This window comes from Ciconia boyciana, chromosome 1 (genome assembly GCF_034638445.1).
Source record: "Ciconia boyciana chromosome 1, ASM3463844v1, whole genome shotgun sequence".
Classification (NCBI taxonomy): domain Eukaryota; kingdom Metazoa; phylum Chordata; class Aves; order Ciconiiformes; family Ciconiidae; genus Ciconia; species Ciconia boyciana.
Window position 1 is genome coordinate 190,089,422 of NC_132934.1, and position 19,477 is coordinate 190,108,898.

Consider the following 19,477-nt stretch of genomic DNA (forward strand, 5'->3'; position numbering starts at 1 on the left):
GCAGGACTTCTCATGGCTTCCAAGTAACTCTGACAGTCTTGGCAAGGGGACCATCCACTGGGGGCCAGAAAGATGGGCTTTTCGTTAGAAATTGCACTGGACACCATATTTCAGTGGTGTCCCTCATATGAGCTTTCTACCTGTGAGGAATGGGACGGGAAGCAAAAGCAAGTCACAGAGGACTTGGTGCAGCAAACGTCGGGCTAGCTGCGAAACAGGTTCGGTCTCCATCGTGTCCAGCTATCACTAGTATCTCTGGCTTGCAGTGTGAAGCACCAGCAGAAAATATTACAGGGAGGCCTCCAGGAAGAAAGCAAATCAGATAAAAGTCACTCTGTGATGAAGTTTCTTAGTGCTGAAACATGTTACTAACTTTTAAAGTCAAAGCGCAGTGGTAGCGTTAATGCTGCTTAGGTTAAATATCCCACCTTCTTCAGACAACCTGGGGGGAGTGAAACTCAGTCTGAAATGAGAAAAGTTTCCCAAAGGTGAGTTCATAGATCAGAAAATGTGGAGATGGAAAGAATCTATGCAATCATCTACCCCATCTCTCTGCCAGTTCAGAATTACTCCCCATGATGTTTTTAACATAACTGCTTTTCTCATTAAAAAAAAAAAAAAAGGGTGTGGGGAGAAACACGTAGAAATGGTCTATGAGATTTTCTATCAAAAACTGATTCCTTGACTAATTCTAGTATCTGCTGTTGCTTTGTTCAGATGAGTTCAGTGTGTGCCAGGATGAAGGGTGAACCAATATTTTCTGGAGGGACTCTTCCACCATCTGCAACATCCAGCAATTGGAAAAATCCTCCCAGTATTTGTGTTGCATCTACATTTTCTTAACCGTATTCAATTTTTCCTCCCTTTGCATGAGACTGAGGAGTTGTTCTTCCATGGTACTATTCTATGCGGTTACGGACTAGCCAACCTGGAAAGTGCTAGAAGTCCCCCCTATTTCAAATATTACGTGCAGACTGAGACACACCTTTGCTAAAATAATGGAAATAAGCCATGAATCTAAGAAGTGGTTTGGACGGTGCAGTTATGAAAGAAATCATCCTATTTCACTGTGGGGAAAAGGAGGACAAAGACTGTTTTTCACCTCTAACTGAGGATTCCATGAGTTTAACCTTATTTTTTTCCCCAGTTTAATTTATGTCTTTGTGTTGCGGAGTCTGGATCTCTTTTAAACGTCTGGTTTGACACTGCAGCCTGTTTCACTCCTAGCACAAGTTTCCTATTGCTTTCTCAGAGTCCAGATGTCCTGAGGCCCTTGCAGGGCTCCTTGATGATGCAGGTATTTGGGACAACACTGTCAACGCAAAACAGTTCAGGAAACTGAACACAACGCATGCATTGCTCAGAATATCCTGTTAACACAGGTAAATGGTAACCCGTGCAGGGAGCAAGACTTCTTCCTGCTCACTCTGACATTGATGCTGCAGCGGGACAGGTGTCAGCAAGAGCCTGGCTTCGTATGGAGTCATCCATTTTGGCTTTGGGACACCTCAGCCTGTGCTACAGACACTGTAGCCTCTTTCACACTGCTGAGGTGTGAAACGCTGGTTGTCAGTGTAACATCAGAACTGACAAAGCTGTATTTTGTCAACTTACAGCAACAAAAATCAAAAGCTTCTTGCTTTGCTCATCTCTTGCATGCCTCCCAGTGAAACTGAAGAATGTGTACAGAGAAGAGTCGTGCAACAAGCTGTCGCATCAGCTTCAAAAGCAATGGCCCACACAAGCAAATTTACCTACCATACAGTCTTGGTATTTAAGATTATTTAATCAAAGGTGGGAGAAAGCAAGAGGGTTTGTTTTTTTTTTTTTCCCCAAAGAAAGCACTTCAGCCACTTCCAGAATGGGCCTGAGTTTTGACAGCAGCGTCTACCCACAGACACAAGGTATGAATTGCTTAATTATCTGTGAAGATTACAGGAACCATGTCATGCCTGACTCACCAGCAGTTATTTAAAAAGGAAAAACAAAAATGATTAGCAGCTCCTTTTGGAAAGTGGTCTATTCTAGCTTTCCTTCATGTGCACATGGTATTGCCTTGTGTCTCCTGGCAGTACTGTGCCCATCCTCGCTGGTGTGCAACGGGCAGGGGCCAAACGAAACCCAGGGCTTGGGCATCGCAATGCTAACAACCTTCCAAGGGACAATGCAAAGAAATAGAAGAAAAGCTGGAAAATGTGATTTCCTGAAAAAACTAAAACAACCCAAGCAAGTAAAGTCTTTGGGTTAAAGGCTATTATTGTAGCACTAAGCATCTTTCCTTCATCTGATTTTATGTAGAAAACTTTCGGCGTTTCCAGAACCGCCATTAAGATGAGCAAGACCAAACGATACTCCATTTTGTGTAGTCTCATACTGCTGAGAAGAGTTGAGCCCGTTAGCGTGACTCTGAACACAGAACTTACCTGTTGGATGTCATGGGACAGAAAAAGTGGCATAGTCTTGCTGATGAGCTTACAGTTTTGCACCAGTTGTAAGGCTCTTCTTCGTTGCTATAATTTTTTCCTCCTCAGGAGAGGTAGATGCTATACTGGTACATGTTACCACTAGTGAAGGCAGAGTTACACTCGTGGTGTCACCAAAGTAACTATATGATTAAAAAAAGAAACCTGTCTCTTGACATAGTTATAGCGGTAAAAAAATTCCTATTTATAGAAGGGGCATCATTCAGAAATCGGGCTGAAAGCCTCAGACAACCCCTTCTTGAGATTTCCAGTGCTTTGGGGGTTTTGCAAATATTATATTTGAAAATAACCTTCCCGTAGTATTTGAGTTCCTCCACTTTCAATCCCAGCAGATAGTGTGGAAGTGGGTGGAAATTTAATAGCAATAAAAAAATAGCAATAGTTGACTTAATTATTTTGATCTTCTGAAAAAGTTGGGGGGGAAGCACAGAGAAGTTTCTTCCTTTTATTTATTTATTTTTCTTTCCTTCTTTCTCTCCTTCTCTCCCCGTCTCCTTCCTCCCCCCCTCCTCTCCTTCCCCCACCTGACTGCACACCCCCGCGGCCGAACCCCGCCTCCCCACCCGCCGCCGAGCCCTGCTCAGCCCCCACGGCCGCGTCACTTTTTCCTCTTCTAATTCCTCCCACCCTTCCATCCCCACGCCCAGTTTTTCTCACCCGCCCCCCCGGCAGCCCCCCCGCCGCCTCCCGCCACCCACGGCGGGGCCGCCGGGCCAAGCCCCGTTCCGCCCGCGCAGCCCCGCGCAGCCCCGCGCCCGCGCAGCCCCGTGGGCGACTCGACAGCGCCACCAGCTGGGCGGCCGCCGCAACGGCGCCCCCGCGCAGCCCCGCGCAGCCTCCGCGGCTGGCCTGGGGCGGGTTTAAAGGCTTAAAGGCGAGGAGGGGATGCGCTGCTCCCGGGCGGGAGGCGCAGCGAAGCCCCTCCAGGGCAGGGCCCGGCCTGGAAAGCCGAATGGGTACCGATACTGCTGGCGTTTCCTCCGCACCCCTTGTCCACCACCGCGGGGGACGCAGCCCCACGCTGCACCTGGCTCCACAGCCCAGCGCGGAGGACACCGTCGAGTCTCCTGGGCTGGCTGGGCTCCATCGCAAGGTCCTGCTGGTTTTCTTCTGGGGGAAGCGAGGTTGTGCCAGGCATTAAGTTACACGCACCCGAGTTACAGTACTGGGAGCTGGGCTGCAAAATGAAAAGTTGGTAAAAGCCCGAGGAATCTTGTTTCAGGCTGGTGCACATGCAGCTTCTGAGACCCTTCCTGGGTTGTCGTCCGGTGACTGAGCCCCGGCCCAGCCTCGCCTTGCCCACGGGAGGGATCAGCCCAGGGGACGCGGCAGGGCCGGGGGCTCAGCGAGGACCACGGGAGGCACCAACCGCTCTGGCAGCTGAGGTGCTCTCCGGCTGGGCCCACCAAACGGGTGGCGGCTCTCAGCTGTCATCTCTGCGTGCCGCAACTCCTCCTCTGCAAAACAGCAATACCTCCCACCGCCTCCCTGACGCAGAGCAGCGGGCAGCAAACACGAAGCCGCGTGCTGAACTGAATATCACATAGCTGCTCATTCGGTCAACGCTGTCCGTTCTGTGCAGGCGGTGGAGCAGGAACCTTCAGATAAAGAGCTTGTAATCATGGAGGTAAAAACTTTCACATTATGTCTGTGCAAAAGGGAGCGAATCAAAGCACTGGCAGGAAAACTTAACTCTGACAACTCTTCTTTCCATGGCTTGCTTGATGCCACTTCCGTAACAGCGCTCTGTGCACGCTGTCCTTCTGTAACGGCCACAAACAAAGCTAAGAGGGAAACCAGAACGTACTGTGGTGGGGTGCAATTATAAAATAAGTTTTCCTAGAGCAGCTTTGGATGCTTTGCATGACATACTTGTAGCACATGCAAGTTTGCACATAACTAAACACAAATTTAGCAACCTCTGAATTGCCTGGATAGGCTCAAAGTGACAGCCACTTCTAAGCAATGGGATATTCAGCTTAAAATTTTATTAAAAATACTCGGTTTCTAGCTGTGGTGGTCCATCAGATATTGCACATTTAGCCTGGCATCAATCTAGGACCGAGTATTTGGAGTTGGCTGTGAAGGAAACACGCTTTAATGTTTGATAAACAAGCAGCTGTGCTTGTTTGAAGCTGGTCAGCAATTTGGAAGGCTAAAGCAGTCCCAGAATAGGGATTCACAAGCGCAGGTGTGCTGCTCAAAGGTGAATGACAGATGAAATTTATTACAGGGATATCAGAAGGTTACCTAGATGACAGCACTGGTCAAAGCAAAAACTAACACCTTCTGGAAAACAATGTTCCAGACTTCTTTTCTGATTTAAACCTCAAGCTATTTCAAGCAGCTAAAATAAAATGCAGGGTAGTTAGCATGAAATTTATTTAGGAAAAAATATTTACTGAAAAATCATTAATGTTTTTTCCTAATTTATTTTTTCACTCTTGAAATTTTATCTGTATTTAGATTTTGGAAATAAAATTCAAGTGGTTCCACACATGCACTAAAATGGGTGTGTGTGTACATTTTTATTGCGTTACTATATACGTTTTCTATTTTCCTGGACTACTTTGCCCCATTTGTTAACCTGAACCTCATGTGCTGAGTATAATAGGAAAATACTTTTATCAGATAGAATCTTTGATACGTTCATGCTCAGGGTTTCTTTGCCGGTTCAGCTTCTTATTCACTAATTTCCTGATGTAGCAAGTGTATCTTGTGCTTGAAACCTGGCATGCTGATGAGAAACATCCTGACCCTTTAGACCCTACTGCAGGAAGACCCAGTTGAAACAACAGAGTACGTGTTCAAGCAAGGGCTGCTCATGTGAGTAAGGATTTGAGTCATCAAAGCCCAAAAGGACTGGTAAGGAGGAGGAAGCTGTTTCATCAAATGCCTGGTAGCAGGAGATGTAAATACATAACCCAGACGAACAGGCTGATTTTGTGGATCATATGCACAGCAGTTGTGCTAAATTGGGTGGTGTTATTTGGAAAGCACAACAGAAAAGAGAAGACACATACGGAGAGCTCTGAAACACAGATGCTCCGGAGCAGGATGTTGGGGTGGGTATATGAAATCCCAGAGGTGCAAACAGTGTTCATTCTCCATCTGAACCCAAAGTGGAGTATCTTAGCATAAGAAAGTGAGCTTTTTTAGGTGTGGCAGCAGCGTGTGTGACGCACAAGCTGGTGACATAGCCACCATTGAGCGAGGGCAGCTACTTCTGGGCAGCAGGTTCCCTTGCACCATCCTTGCTTCCCGTGTCGGAGGCAGGAAGGCACATTTCAGGCTGTCCTCCCTGATGCTCTGATTTTTGCCTGCTGGCTAGCAAACACGACACTGCAGTGAGCAGCTTGCACCCCGGCATGAGGGCTGCTCACCATGGTGGGGGTCCACCAGCCTGTTGAGGCCACAAGGCCGGGCGAGCTGTGAATCCTCACCCCTGGGGCATGTCGGATGCTCGTATCTTTTACCACACTTCATCTCGATTAAGGTATGATGAAACGGGGCCTTGAGCCTCAAACATGCCAAGGGGTAACTTGATATAAATGTGCAGCTGCACTGATCTCCCGAATGGGCGAGTTGCACATTTTGCAATTAGGGTGAGCTAATTGTATGTGCACAGGCAGTTGCCACAGCTCAGCTGATGGGTGGTAACTTATTAAACCACAGTAATTTGAGCACTTTGAGTCATGAAACCATACCCAAAGTGTTCGCAGACTCAGGGCCTGAGAACCCATTGCCCTCCCATTCCGTTGCACCATCATCTCGAGGACAAGGAGAGGAATTGAAAACCTGTGCTGTATAGTCCGATGCAAGATGAAGTTTCCCAAGGGATTCTTAAATTTCTAGCCGGAATTTCAAAGAATTTAACAATGTTTTCTTTTTAAATGACCTTGAATCAAAATACTCATTTTAAGTGGGAATGTTTGGAAAAGAAAGAGTTCTGGAAATTTTCAGCATAAACACTAATTCTTGTAAAAAAACATGAAGAGTCATATTCAGAAGGCCTAAATTTCCCCTAAGTGTCTGAGTCTTGTGTTTCTTACCTGCTAGGGATCTCTGCAGGCCTAGAGCCATCCAGAAGGGCACTTGTCCAATTTGGTGGAACTGTGGCCGGAGTATTTTTTCAGATATAATGTACTTTTAATCTGTCGCACTTGCTAGTTTCTTAGAAGCTTGAAGAGAAAATTAGCTGTCAAATGCTTTCGTTCCTCTGTACCTGGTCATTAATTTTGTGCGCACATGCATGTGACTGGGAAAAGAGAGTTGAAATCATCCTGGGTTTTTTTTCAGAGCCTTCCCAATGCCAACCCTGTTAGCAACGCCGATAATGTGAGCTTTGACTTGGAGAGCATAGCTCAGATTCTGGCCCTGGTGAAGTCAACAGGATCTTGCTATCGATCTTCAGACCAGGATTTCAGTGCACTGAGCTGGATACAAGTGAGGGGTATAGAGAGTCCTTGGGGAAGCTTTTCTTTTAAATGACTGTTTAATGAAACTGGAATTAAAACTGTTTGTGCTCGGGGCTAATGCCCTGCTGAAGGAACTGGAACACAGACCCTGTAATAGGGTGCTTGTGTGTGAGAGCAGATTGAGCGAACTAATAGAAACAACTGTAGAAAGCCAGGGAGTGACCTGCCTAAATGGTGGGAAATAAAGAAACAGCCCCTCGCACCCAGGGCGAGAGGGGTCTGGGCTCCAGCGGGTGGCTGTCACACCAAAGGGGGGAGGCGATGGCCCCACTCTGCAAAGCAGGGGGACCTCAGGGCTGCAGCTGCAGCTGCCTTCACCCAGGTTGCCTCCCCTGGCCTCTCTGCTGCCCACGTATCTCTTCTCCGGGGGGATAACATTAGAAAAATAGCCAAAAAACTCATTTCACAGGACTTCTTCAGGCCTCTGTCCCTTTGCTATGAGGGGTGGTGCCAACAACAGTAGGTACGCACTCACTAATACCTGTGTAGGGATGCGTATAACACCTCTGTGTGCATCCCCTCTGTTTGTTTGCTGCCTGCCATTATGCTCAGCGTTGCCCTGAAGATCACAACATTTCAGCAAACACCACCGTGTTCTGCTCCCAACAGAGCCCTTTTTCCTCTTCTCTTGAGGGAGGGTGTCACACTTAAAAGAAAAAAAAAAAGGAGATAGCTGGTGCTGGCCTGACCTTCATGTTTTTTCTTCCCATTTCTAAATTAATTCTAAGCTGAGACATCTCATGCAAAATTTCAACCCAGGGCAGTTGTCTGCATTCACACTAAGAACCAGTGAATAAGTGTTTTGAGGTAGCCTTCATTATAGCTGTGAGAATGACACCAGTGTAACATTTAAAGTGTGAACATAAAATATGGCAAATCAATCAGAGTATGGAACCACACTCGGAAAGTATTCAGCTGATGATGTTCACGATCACACATTAAAAAAAAAAAGAAAAAAAAAATCACATGTGGAAATTCACTCCTCCAGCCAATGGAAAGAGATACTTTTCTATCTCATAGTCTGCAAAATTCCCTCACCTACTACCCAAATCACAATTAAAAGGAGCTTAATTTATCCCTTTGAAAAAAAAAAAAAAGTTTTACAAGCCGTTATTCCTGCTCAGCAATCACACAGACATTAAATCTTATTGCAAAAAGAGGGGGGGAATGCCTCTTCTCAGCATTACAGCTGCAGCTGTTTGACAGAAGCAAGTGACTTCATAAACCCTCCTGATTTGGCAGTAGGAGAGCAGAGTTTTATGCTGTCTGCTGAACAGTCACAGGGGCTGAGAAAGCTTTGCAAAGTAATCTTCACAAATGTTTCACCTCAGTTTATAAATACCTTTCCTTCACCGTGTTAATGCCTCTTTTGCTTTGCTTTCCATTCACCTCCACTGGATCATCTACCAAGACCTTTTATTGCTTTAAAGTGATTGATCACACTGGTCCCATATATTTTTCTTCTTTTTTTTTTCTTTTCTCAACGGAAGATACTGCACCTTCACCTTTCCATTGGTTTGTTGGCTTATTCTAGTAAAATGCAGTAAAGATTTAGCAGGCTGTCTTTATTTGCAACGTAATCAGGCTGTATACCTTCTAATGAAAGAGTCCATACTTAAGCACTATATTTTCTCTGTCTCTCTCAAGTGTCCAGTCCATAAAGAATTACTTGAAAACACATTTTCCTGAGCTGTGCTGAAAATAGAGAGATTTCTGATGGTTGTCTTCTCAGCCTCCACCTTTCTGTATTCATTCTGAGACCTTATTATTTACGAATTAACTCCTGTTCCTCCAGAGCAACTTCTGGAGATGTTCCCAGCTCCCATTAACATGGCTTTGGTATGAGTTTGATATGAGAAGGCTATTCAGTACTTTGCAGGAACACCATCTCCATTGGGAAGTCTTCACTGATGTAAAGTCAGCAGGAACTCTTGCTACAGTAAAATCTCCAGGATTCACCTTTCAAGTTATCTGTTATTTTTACAGGACCATTACAGCTCATAGGCCTTGCTCGTTCCTTGGCCAAGCAGCCTGCTGTTTCACACTGCCAGGAGATTTTGCAGGATTTGTCTCAGAGCAGATCGGACCAGGATATAAGAAGCTGAGGGGAAAACTGCCAATGAACAAATGAGTTTCTCAATGTTGGTCTTCAAACACTGGTGGCCTTCCTGTAAGTCTCTCTCAAATTGTTGTCCCTCTCTTTGTAAAGCCATATGACTACAGATGTTCCTAAACTCAATGCTATCCTGAAAGCAAAAGCAAAAAGAAGTGAGTGAAAAATAATGCTCCCCAAGTTTTCTAGGCATGATTTTCTCAGCAGAAACTTCCTAATCATGAATGTTCATCTCTGATTTAGTGTGAAACATCTTCAGTTTTGAGATACATGTAGTGTAACCATTAAATACTGCTGCAAGCTGTCTTGGCAGGAAGCCTTGGGTAGCAGTTTCACCTACTCACTTTTAAGGGGTGCTTTCTTCCCCAGGCATCAGGGGAAGAAATCTTGTATCCACTTGTATCACTTGTATCCAATTAATTTTTTTTTTAATTCTGTTGCTACCAGACAGAACTTTTGTAGCTGTCCTCAAGCAATTCAACTCCCCCTACCCTGACAGGCAAGGGTAGGACCTCAGGGAAATGTTACATCCAGATGTCTCTGGAGAGCTCCCAAAGGCTCCCAAGGGGACTTTGTGACAGCAACCCTTGCTGAAGCATCACTTCCATGCCGTGTCCCTCATCTGTGATGTGACTGGGATCACCAGTGTGGCAGGTGACCTTGACAGCTCTGCCGGTTGAACACCGTAACAAATTATGAAGACTTCCCAGTCCCTCAGATGTGGCATGGCCTGCAGCATGAGAATTGCTGCTCTAACACCTGCCCGTGCCAGGGAAATGCTCTGCATGGGGCAAATGCATTCCATAATCCAGTCAAACCAACATTGTATATTGCAGCTCATGGAAACCCCTGCCTGCTGTGTTTAGAAAAACGCTAAGTGGAGCCAGTTTTGCCCTAAGGACCTGTAGCGCTGCTGGCTGTAGGACCTTGCCTATGGCAGTGGAACCTTCTGCCTGCCGTTGAGCTGGGCCAGCATAGGTTTGTGAGCACTGTTAGGGGGAGCACATCTACTATGCACATTTACACAACTACTAAAAGAAAACATCCCCTTCTACCCCCCATCTGCTCCTACCCCTCCCTAAAAGAGCAGAGCTTTAACTTGCAATGGTTCCCCAGCCTGGCTTGCGCTAGGAAAGGGTTGTGTCAGCACAGAGGGAGGAGCATCTCAGTGCTGGGAATGAGCATTTGGAGGTGAAGATGACAAGACCTATTCTGGCAGCAGGATCAGCCCCTGTCATCCTAAAACTTATGTGCAAATGTGGTCTCAGTCACAGCCTATGCCTTCGTGAGGTCTCACATGCAATGAACACTCCAGGACAAGCTGTAGGGGATGGGGGAAGCTTCTCCTGTAGCATGTGGTACACACCAGGTTTTGGCACCTCTTACCTCCTTCACTTGATGTATTTACTCTTTCAGTTAGTAGCAGCCTGTGCTTTTAGCTAAGAGGAAATTGAGTTTTAATGTTATTCTTAAAAGCATGAAGGTTCAGACTTATTGTGGGTTTTACCTTTGTTATTAAAAACAACAAAGAAACCAGTTTTAAAAAATTCATTTCACCTAGACAATCCCAGCTTCATAATGGTAACAGCAAAAAGGATTTGCAGTTGAAGGATTAAAATGCGGGTTAACATCAAAACCCGTGCTGAACGACTGCCCCAGCCAGCAAATAGAAGGCATTCATTATGGAAATACCAAAACTAGCCAACCAACACCATTCCTGGGCCCTTAGGTATTGTACAGTAGTGGTTGTGCGTCTGCTGTGGGCAAGGTGAACTCATTGCTCTGGTGTGCCCCTGTGCCGAAAAGCCAGGGAGTCCTGAGTCAGGAGGTTAGCTGAAAAGCGGCCTTTTTCACATATATTTCCAAAGTTTCCTTTTTCAGAAAGATTTTGATGTTTCCTTTGAAGGTCACCTTTCAAATCTGTTCTGTAAAGTTGCCTTAGGTATAAAATCCTTATTCAAATATATTAAAAGGTCAAATAAATTGCACTAAGTAAACAAGCTAGCTTTGCTAGCTTTTGCAGGTGTCCAGCACATGGGAGCTTTAGGATACATGACAGAGAATAAAAACTTGACTTATCTCTCTCCTTTCAGTAAAAGTGGGCAGTAACTAACTGAAGGAAAAGAAAAAGTTTCAGACTAAAAATTCTTTCCATTTTAACTTCAGGAAATAGGGCCCTTGTGAGCTAAACTGATAGAGAGCAACAGCTCCTGCGGTACTTCGCCATTTAAGAGATGGTAACAGGAATATTTGCAGTGTGATTTTAAGTATTTTCAATTGCAGGACAGGAGCAGATCCTCCCTGCAGTTTTCATTTGTCAAGATCCATATGTTTAGACAGATGAGTTAATAAAGAACCTCCCCCAGAATAAAAACAGCATGGCCTACTAGTTTCAAGGCTCTCTAATTTATGGCTTAAAATTTTCCACTGCTCTGGGTCTGTTTCATGCAGTTGTCACTCAGTGGTAGGCTGAAGTTTCAGGATGTTTCTGATGGCCCAGCTTTTATTTTTGAACCTTAACATAAAATTGATACTATCCACAAAGTTGCTTTGCGTTTATGAAGAGGCCACTTTTATAAAGGCTTCCTTAGAGGAGATACAAACTGCTTTCTTCCATCTTTTATTTCACTCAGATATGCCAACCTGACCCATCAAACAGATTCCTGCAGCTGGCTCTTACAGACAGCTGCCTTTTTCTTCAGCACGCTCAAATTTTAGACTCCGGCCCGCTGCCAACCCTCAACATTTTTTCTTAATCTCCATGCGCCCTGGTAGACAAAATTTCCACTGAAGGCAGAGTGGCAGTGGTGGTGCGCTGGACCAGGTGCTGGATGCTCTCCATGACTGGCAGGCCAAAATCTGGGAGTCGGGGCTGGAGTGCCAGAGTTCCTAATGCCCATTCCTGGTAACTCAGTGCCTCCACCCCCACTGACCTATTTTATATTTTTCCAGTATAAATCCTCAGGATAGCTCAACTTCTGGAGGAATAAAATGGTCATTTTAGAAAGCGATTCCTGTGGCATTCCTTGGGCGCATGAAAGTCTAAGCCGGAGCTTTTTCCCAGAGGCTCTGCATGTGGTCGGTGGGGAGCGATAGGAATGGTTTATCTGACCCATCTTAGATGGCTGTTATAGGATGAACTGAATCTGGAGAGCCTCTTTCTCTCTGATGACCCTAAAGGGAGCATGGCTTGAGCAGCTCAGTCTTCAGGAAACCTCCATGAGGCAGATAAGCCCCACCTCAAGTCTGTATCCGTCTCTCACCTGCTGTTTTCTAAAACAGTTGCATTTGGAAGATATCTCCTAAGACATATACCACTGAGAATGGTGGAGTTGTTAATAATTTCTTGTAAAGTTACTATTCCTGTGGAAAAAAAAATCCCCCAAGCTCCTAGTGTAGTTCATTCTGCGGTTTGCTGCTGCAAAGCCTCTTTCTAACACAGCAGGTGCAGATGCATGCGGAGTGCAGCACTACCATATTAATAAAATGGAACTGCCTAAGCATATTTCCTCTGAGCTTCCAGAAAGATCTTGGAGGCAATTCCGCACTTGAAGAACTTCAAATTGTCCGTTTGTCAGTATTTAAAAAAATATCCACACAAACGAGTATTGATGCCTACAGCTTGCAAATAACTTTATGGAGGGTGAGGCAATTTTTTCCAGGATCACTCTTCATATTAATTACTTTAAAAAATGAACATTCAGAGCTATTAGGTCCAGGAACAACTTCATAATATCAGTGGCTGCAAAATGAAAAGCATGCACGCTGGCACATTTGTTCAATCCGTGGTGGCAAGCAGGGACTCTGCTGCTGTTTTATGTGAATTCTAATGAAAGCAATTTATCTTGTTTCCATCACCCCTAAGCCATTATTTATGAATCAGTCTTCAGATCTCTTGCATAAAGAAGAACGAGTCACTTTGGTCCTCAGAACTGATCTCTGATTTGTGTCAGGAAATCAGCAACCAGAAAACAAGCTTATTAACTACCATTAGAAATGTCATCTAGCAACAGCCACTCGTTCCATGTTCCTCACCCGAAACGTGCAAATCCCCCGGCTGAAGAGCCCTGGGCTTGCGCTGTGCTGAGCAGCCGGCAGAGCTGCCTGCCTGCACCAGCCCTTGCTGCTCTTCCCCTGAGGAGCAGAACATCTCCAGGTCTTTGGTTCACCTGTGGCCAAAGTCAGCAATGCCCGACGCTGTGCTGTTGTTTGGCCTGCAATGAACTTGAGGTTTCTGTTTCGTTCCCCAGGGATGGGTCTCAATATAGCAGGAAAACAAAGCCTGCGGCTGGCAGCACTGCGGGCAAGCTTAGCAGAGCCAACGCACTGTTCCCCATGCCTGCCTGCCTGTGGGAAGCCTGGCAGGGCTGCCTTCATGCCATCACTTGAGTCCCGATGATGTGACTCACTCTTGGTACAAATTAAGTGCCACTGGGCTGATTTAGAATAGAATCACAGAATCATAGAATTGTTTAGGTTGGAAAAGACCTTTAAGATCATCAAGTCCAACCGTTAACCCAGCACTGCCAAGTCCACTGCTAAACTATGTCCCTAAGCACCACATCTACAGGTCTTTTAAATACCTCCAGGGATGGTGACTCAACCACTTCCCTGGGCAGCCTGTTCCAATGCTTGGCAACCCTTTCGGTGAAGAAATTTTTCCTAATATCCAATCTAAATCTCCCCTGGCGCAACTTGAGGCCATTTCCTCTCGTCCTATCGCTTGTTACTGGGGAGAAGAGACCGACCCCCACCTCTCTACAACCTCCTTTCAGGTAGTTGTAGAGAGCAATAAGGTCTCCCCTCAGCCTCGTTTTCTCCAGGCTAAACAACCCCAGTTCCCTCAGCCGCTCCTCATCAGACTTGTGCTCTAGACCCTTCACCAGCTTCGTTGCCCTTCTCTGGACACGCTCCAGCACCTCAATGTCTCTCTTGTAGTGAGGATCCCAAAACTGAACACAGTATTCGAGGTGTGGCCTCACCAGTGCCGAGTACAGGGGCACGATCACTTCCCTAGTCCTGCTGGCCACGCTATTTTTGATACAAGCCAGGATGCTGTTGGCCTTCTTGGCCACCTGGGCACACTGCTGGCTCATATTCAGCTGGCTGTTGACCAATACCCCCAGGTCCTTTTCCACCGGGCAGCTTTCCAGCCACTCTTCCCCAAGCCTGTAGCATTGCATGGGGTTGTTGTGACCCAAGTGCAGGACCTGGCACTTAGCCTTGTTGAACCTCATACAATTGGCCTTGGCCCATCGATCCAGCCTGTCCAGATCCCTCTGCAGACCCTTCCCACCCTCAAGCAGATCAACACTCCCGCCCAACTTGGTGTGGTCTGCAAGCTTACTGAGGGTGCACTCGAACCCCTCATCCAGACCATTGATAAAGATATTAAACAGGACTGGCCCCAGTGCCGAGCCCTGGGGAACACCACTTGTGACCGGCTGCCAACTGGATTGAACTCCATTCAACACCACTCTTTGGGCCCCGCCATCCAGCCACTTTTTTACCCAGAGAAGTGTACACCTATTGAAGCCATGAGCAGCCAGTTTCTCCAGGAGAATGCTGTGGGAAATGGTGTCAAAGGCTTTACTAAAGTCCAGGTAGACAACATCCACAGCCTTTCCCTCATCCACTCAGCGGGTCACCTTGTCACAGAAGGAGATCAGGTTAGTCAAGCAGGACCTGCCTTTCATAAACCCATGTTGACTGGGCCTGGTCACCTGGTTGTCCTGTATGTGCTGCGTGATGGCACTCCAGATGATTTGCTCCATAACCTTCCCTGGAACCAAGGTCAGACTGACAGGCATCACATTTCTTGTTGATAGGCATCACATTTGCTAACCTCCAGTCAACTGGGACCTCCCCAGTTATCCAGGACTGCTGATAAAGGACTGAAAGTGGCTTGGTGAGCACTTCTGCCAGCTCCCTCAGAACCCTTGGGTGGATCCCATCCGGCCCCATAGACTTGTGTGTGTCTAAGTGGTGCAGCAGGTCGCTAACCATCTCCCCTTGGATTATGGGGGCTTCATTCTGCTCCCCATCCCTGTTTTCCAGCTCAGGGGGCTGGGTACCCAGAGAACAACTAGTCTTACTGTTAAAGACTGAGGCAAAGAAGGCATTAAGCACCTCAGCCTTTTCTTCATCCTTTGTCACTATGTTTCCCCCCACACCCAATAAAGGATGGAGATTCTCCTTAGCCCCCCTTTTGTTGCTAATGTATTGATAGAAACATTTTTTATGGTCTTTTACAGCAGTAGCCAGGTTAAGTTCTAGCTGGGCTTTGGCTCTTCTAATTTTCTCCCTGCATAACCTCACGACATCCTTGTAGTCCTCCTGAGTTGCCTGACCCTTCTTCCAAAGGTCATAAACTCTCCTTTTTTGCCTGAGTTCCAGCCAAAGCTCTCTGTTCACAGCAACTGCACTGTTTCACCCCGATGGGAGATCCAGGGCACGAGGACCACAGGTGGATGTGCAGATCTGCTGATGCTGCTCCTTTTGGCTAGCAGCGCCGAGCCTGCCGCCCCGACCTTCTTCCTCTGCACCAGGCAGAGCAGCGGCACCATAGCACAGGGGCAGGAGAAACTTGCACAGTCAGAAGTTTTTTTATTATCCCACCCTGCCAATCTGGCACCTTTTAAGGACACTATTTTCTTTTCCCCCTTAAAGAAAATACCATGACTGTTTTGCAAATGGGATGGCTATTTTAACTTCTTAGTGTGATTTATATTCCATTCCCCGCTGGCTGCCGTCGAGATTGGCCCAGTCCAATCTGCTACACATTTCTGATTTAGTACCGTCCTCATGACCCCTCAGTAACTTCAGCGCAGGAGACAGGATGTTATCAAAAAGCTGGAGTAATGCATAGCTGCACCTGAACACAGCCAGGGCAAGCCGCACGCTGCTATTTCGGGAAGCTTTTATACCTTGTATTTTTCCTTTTCAAATGCACTCACATTGCTGCTTAAAATACAGAATCTCTGTTAAAAAAAAAGGCCATTCTGTTCACCTTGGCAGTGTATAATTACGGCAGGGAGAAAACGCGGACATTATTACAGGGCGTCTTTGTGGAGGCAGAAGGCGCGAGGAGTTTGCTTGTGGGTGCGATGCCAGTAAACAGCTGGTTAGGCAGCGGGGCAACGCGGTCGCTTGGGTCCCAGGATGGGGGAAAGAGGCCCCTCACCCTTCCCCATCTTCATGCAGACCCTTTGGCTAAGCAGTGTCTTTGCAGTCATACCACAGGCAAAATGAGTAACAAAGTGCTTGCTGTCACTAGCAAAGGATTTGCTCCAAATCCTTGCGAGGGTGTCACTTTTCATCAGAAATTAACACCCACCTTTTAATTGCTGAGGACTAGCACTAACGGGCACTGGGGTGCAGCAGAAAGCACTGTTCCCCATACCTACAGGGGATGGGCTATTTCAGTGTTGTCCTTCCCATTCCTTGAATTTATTTTTTTCTTCAAGCCTATGTCTGTCTGTTTTGGGACCATTTTATAGAGTGATCTTTAGAACCAGTTCAGCTGATAAACCAATACTGATACCATAAACCAATAAAAGTAAAACAAGGAACAACCCCAAAACAAATGGAAAACAGGAAAGTAAGGATTGTCAGGGAGGAACTAAAAGAGACATAACCGTAGCAATAAATAAGAAGTATCAAATACTGACTACTAGCATGAGTGAGTGTCTCTGAGACAGAAACCCAGAGCTTTCCTTCAAAAACAGTGAGTGGAAGGACATGCTACCAAGGGCTGCCATTTTGAAGGGACTTTGGCCAACTCATTGGCTTAGAGCTTATTTTTAAGGGCTTGTTCATCTGAATTTATGAACAGGTTATAATATAAATGGATCCCTTGGAATCCAATTTACTTAAATTCAAATCTGCAGCAATGAAACTACTCGCAATTAAAGGGGTCGGTTATCCGTGAGACAGGATCTGAGGAAACCTAGTGTAGAATTTATGTAACCTCATTGTAGAAGGGAAAGGGGGAAAGTCCCAGAGCTCAACAGGTCATGATAATGGGTTTTCAGTGAAAAAAAGGACCTAACTTAGCTTCATGTAGAATAGGAAAATCAGAATCCAAAGTAAACTGTATTCCCAGTGGTATCTAAACACATGTTTTCATACAAGTAGATATTAAAGTAGTTCTGGGAAAGAAGAGGAAGAAAATAAAACCTTCATTGAAGTGGCTGTATTTCATCAAGCTAGCATTTGTTTGTACAAAAACTAAGTGTCATTAGCCTTGTTTACTTTAAATTAAGAGCAATGAAGAAGTCTTACTGGAAAACTGGTATTGCAGAAGTCCAACCCGTCACTGTACTCTCATTTTTGAAGAAGAACGTCTAACAATTTCATTTGATTTTTAACACACTCTTTTTACGTCTTGCATAGCTTCCAATATTGCCCCTTCCATCTCTAGGTGTATTTTTTCCTAGCGGACTCTTAGATGGATATTCCTGGAGACTGAAAATATTTGGACCCAAATGTTCAAAGGTTGCTTCTGATTCTTGGTGACTGAGTTTATGAGTGAGTTGTATCTTGACTTGAGATAGCTTGGATTTGATTTTTAACAAACTGTGAACAATCACAAAGCCAGCTGGACTCAGTACACTGATTTAGCACACGTGAAGATAGTATCTTGCAATATCTCAAATTCATCACCAGGATACTGAGAAACAAGAAGTCATAGCAAAATTTTGTTCACAAATATTTATCCACCACATGAGACTTTAAGTGGTTACATCTTTGCTGCTTCAGTATCCCCCAGCTTCCCACATTGTGCTGGTCTGTGCTGGGAAGGCTGGCATAAAAGTAAAAGAGCAGATTCTAGTTTTAGCTCAGCTGGCCGAGCAATTGGTGTCTACTACTAATGGGGTTTCTGTGACATGCACCTTTGGTACTAAAAATTGGATAAGAATGGCCATCTTGTTCTATGTGGTACACACAAAACTCATCATAAGGTAAAGACCTTTTGGGCAATGCCAAAGTAAACTGACTTGGAACAAGACATAGGAGACATGTTGGACTCCAACAACTAAACCCACAAATTGCAAGCCCATACCTAGGCTTTCCCTTAGATTTCTTCCTGGGGTAATATGCATAACCATTGTATTTATTGGAAAATTGAGGTTTTTTTCAGGTATACATTCATTGGGTCTCATACGCTGGATATATAGCGTGTCAATCTGGAACCGTGGGCTCTGCGGGTCGGTCATGTTTCACTTGCAGGTTACTGGTCATCTCTGCATCTTGTGTTGTTTGTTGGCTCTTTTAGAACTGGAGAATAGCTTTATAGTTTAAGGCTTTATGTACATTTATAGAAATTTAGACGTATAAAGCTGGCTTCTGAAAAAGCTCTAAGTAATCTTTCCAGGCTACTCAGCATGTCAGTAAGCCTTCATTCTGCCAAAAAGCGTTTTTATTCCCTGAACCCCTGTGATGCAACTACACTGAACTGTCAGTAGCTTTCTGTTTTGCAGGCTGTAGGCTTAAATTACTTAACTGAAAATTAATGTAAATGAAACTCTTCCAGTCCACATGGCAAGACGCAGCATGTGCAATTATGGATGCAGTCCACTGCCCTTCTGCCAAAAGCCCAAGATAAATGTACTCCTATCTCTCTCTTACTTACTTTTGGGTGGAGAGGAAGAGGACACTGCTTTAGGAGAGGGAGCAGGAGAGTCTGTTCTACTTGTACAAGCCGGGAAGTTGCTTCTACTAGTCGGGACATCTTGCTGCGCAGAGCCATCTCTCGAAGCATCTCACACCTCACCAGCCCTGGCTGAGCCAGCCTCTCTGGCCTGGGCTCATCTGGGCTGAGAGGAGATAGGTCTCCACTCCCTCCTCCTTCCTTAGGGCTTTTCCCTGGGGCTTTTCTCTCTTCCTCGAGCTCCTGAGTCCCACCAGGCTCAGACACCATCTCCTCTCCCAGGCTGTGCCAAGCTGGGCCAGACCTGCTGGCACTGAAGGTTTGGGTGTAGGAAGGCTGCGGGGGGCTGTGGGGAGGATGGGGGGCTGCAGCAGCCCAGATGGTGTGGAGAGCCCCTGTCTGGTGCCTGATGGACCCAAGCAGAGCGGCCGGACCAGCCATCAGCCTGCTCACCTCCCTTCCCGTTCCAGACCTGGGTGCGGCTTTTTAAATCCGGTTTGGTCCCCTCCCTCACTCTTCCCTCTTATCTCTGGCCGCGTGGTGGGTGGCCACCCGCCCCACCTGCTTCTCCAGCCCCCCCGGGCTGGCTTCGGCAGGTTGAAACCTGCGGGTCCCTGGGAGGGATGGGCGGGTGGGTGCAGAGCTCGGGGCCACCGAGCCTGTTGCACAAGGCGGTGTAAATCCTTCCGAGGTCCCTGCTGGGAGCGGGCTTGCCAAGGCTGGCCTGTTCGAGGGGGCGGGGTGCACATGG

At 46.2% G+C, this 19,477-nt stretch overlaps 1 protein-coding gene across 1 annotated transcript; it reads right to left on the reverse strand.

The window, feature by feature from the left end:
• Positions 1 to 9,000: 9,000 nt before the first annotated feature.
• Positions 9,001 to 19,167, reverse strand: DLEU7 (deleted in lymphocytic leukemia 7). The gene is made up of 2 exons (XM_072856698.1): positions 18,709 to 19,167; positions 9,001 to 9,207 (listed from the first exon to the last, which is right to left on the reverse strand). The coding sequence occupies exons 1-2, from the start codon at positions 19,165 to 19,167 to the stop codon at positions 9,001 to 9,003; spliced, it is 666 nt and encodes a 221-aa protein (XP_072712799.1).
• Between the last annotated feature and the right edge of the window lie 310 nt (positions 19,168 to 19,477).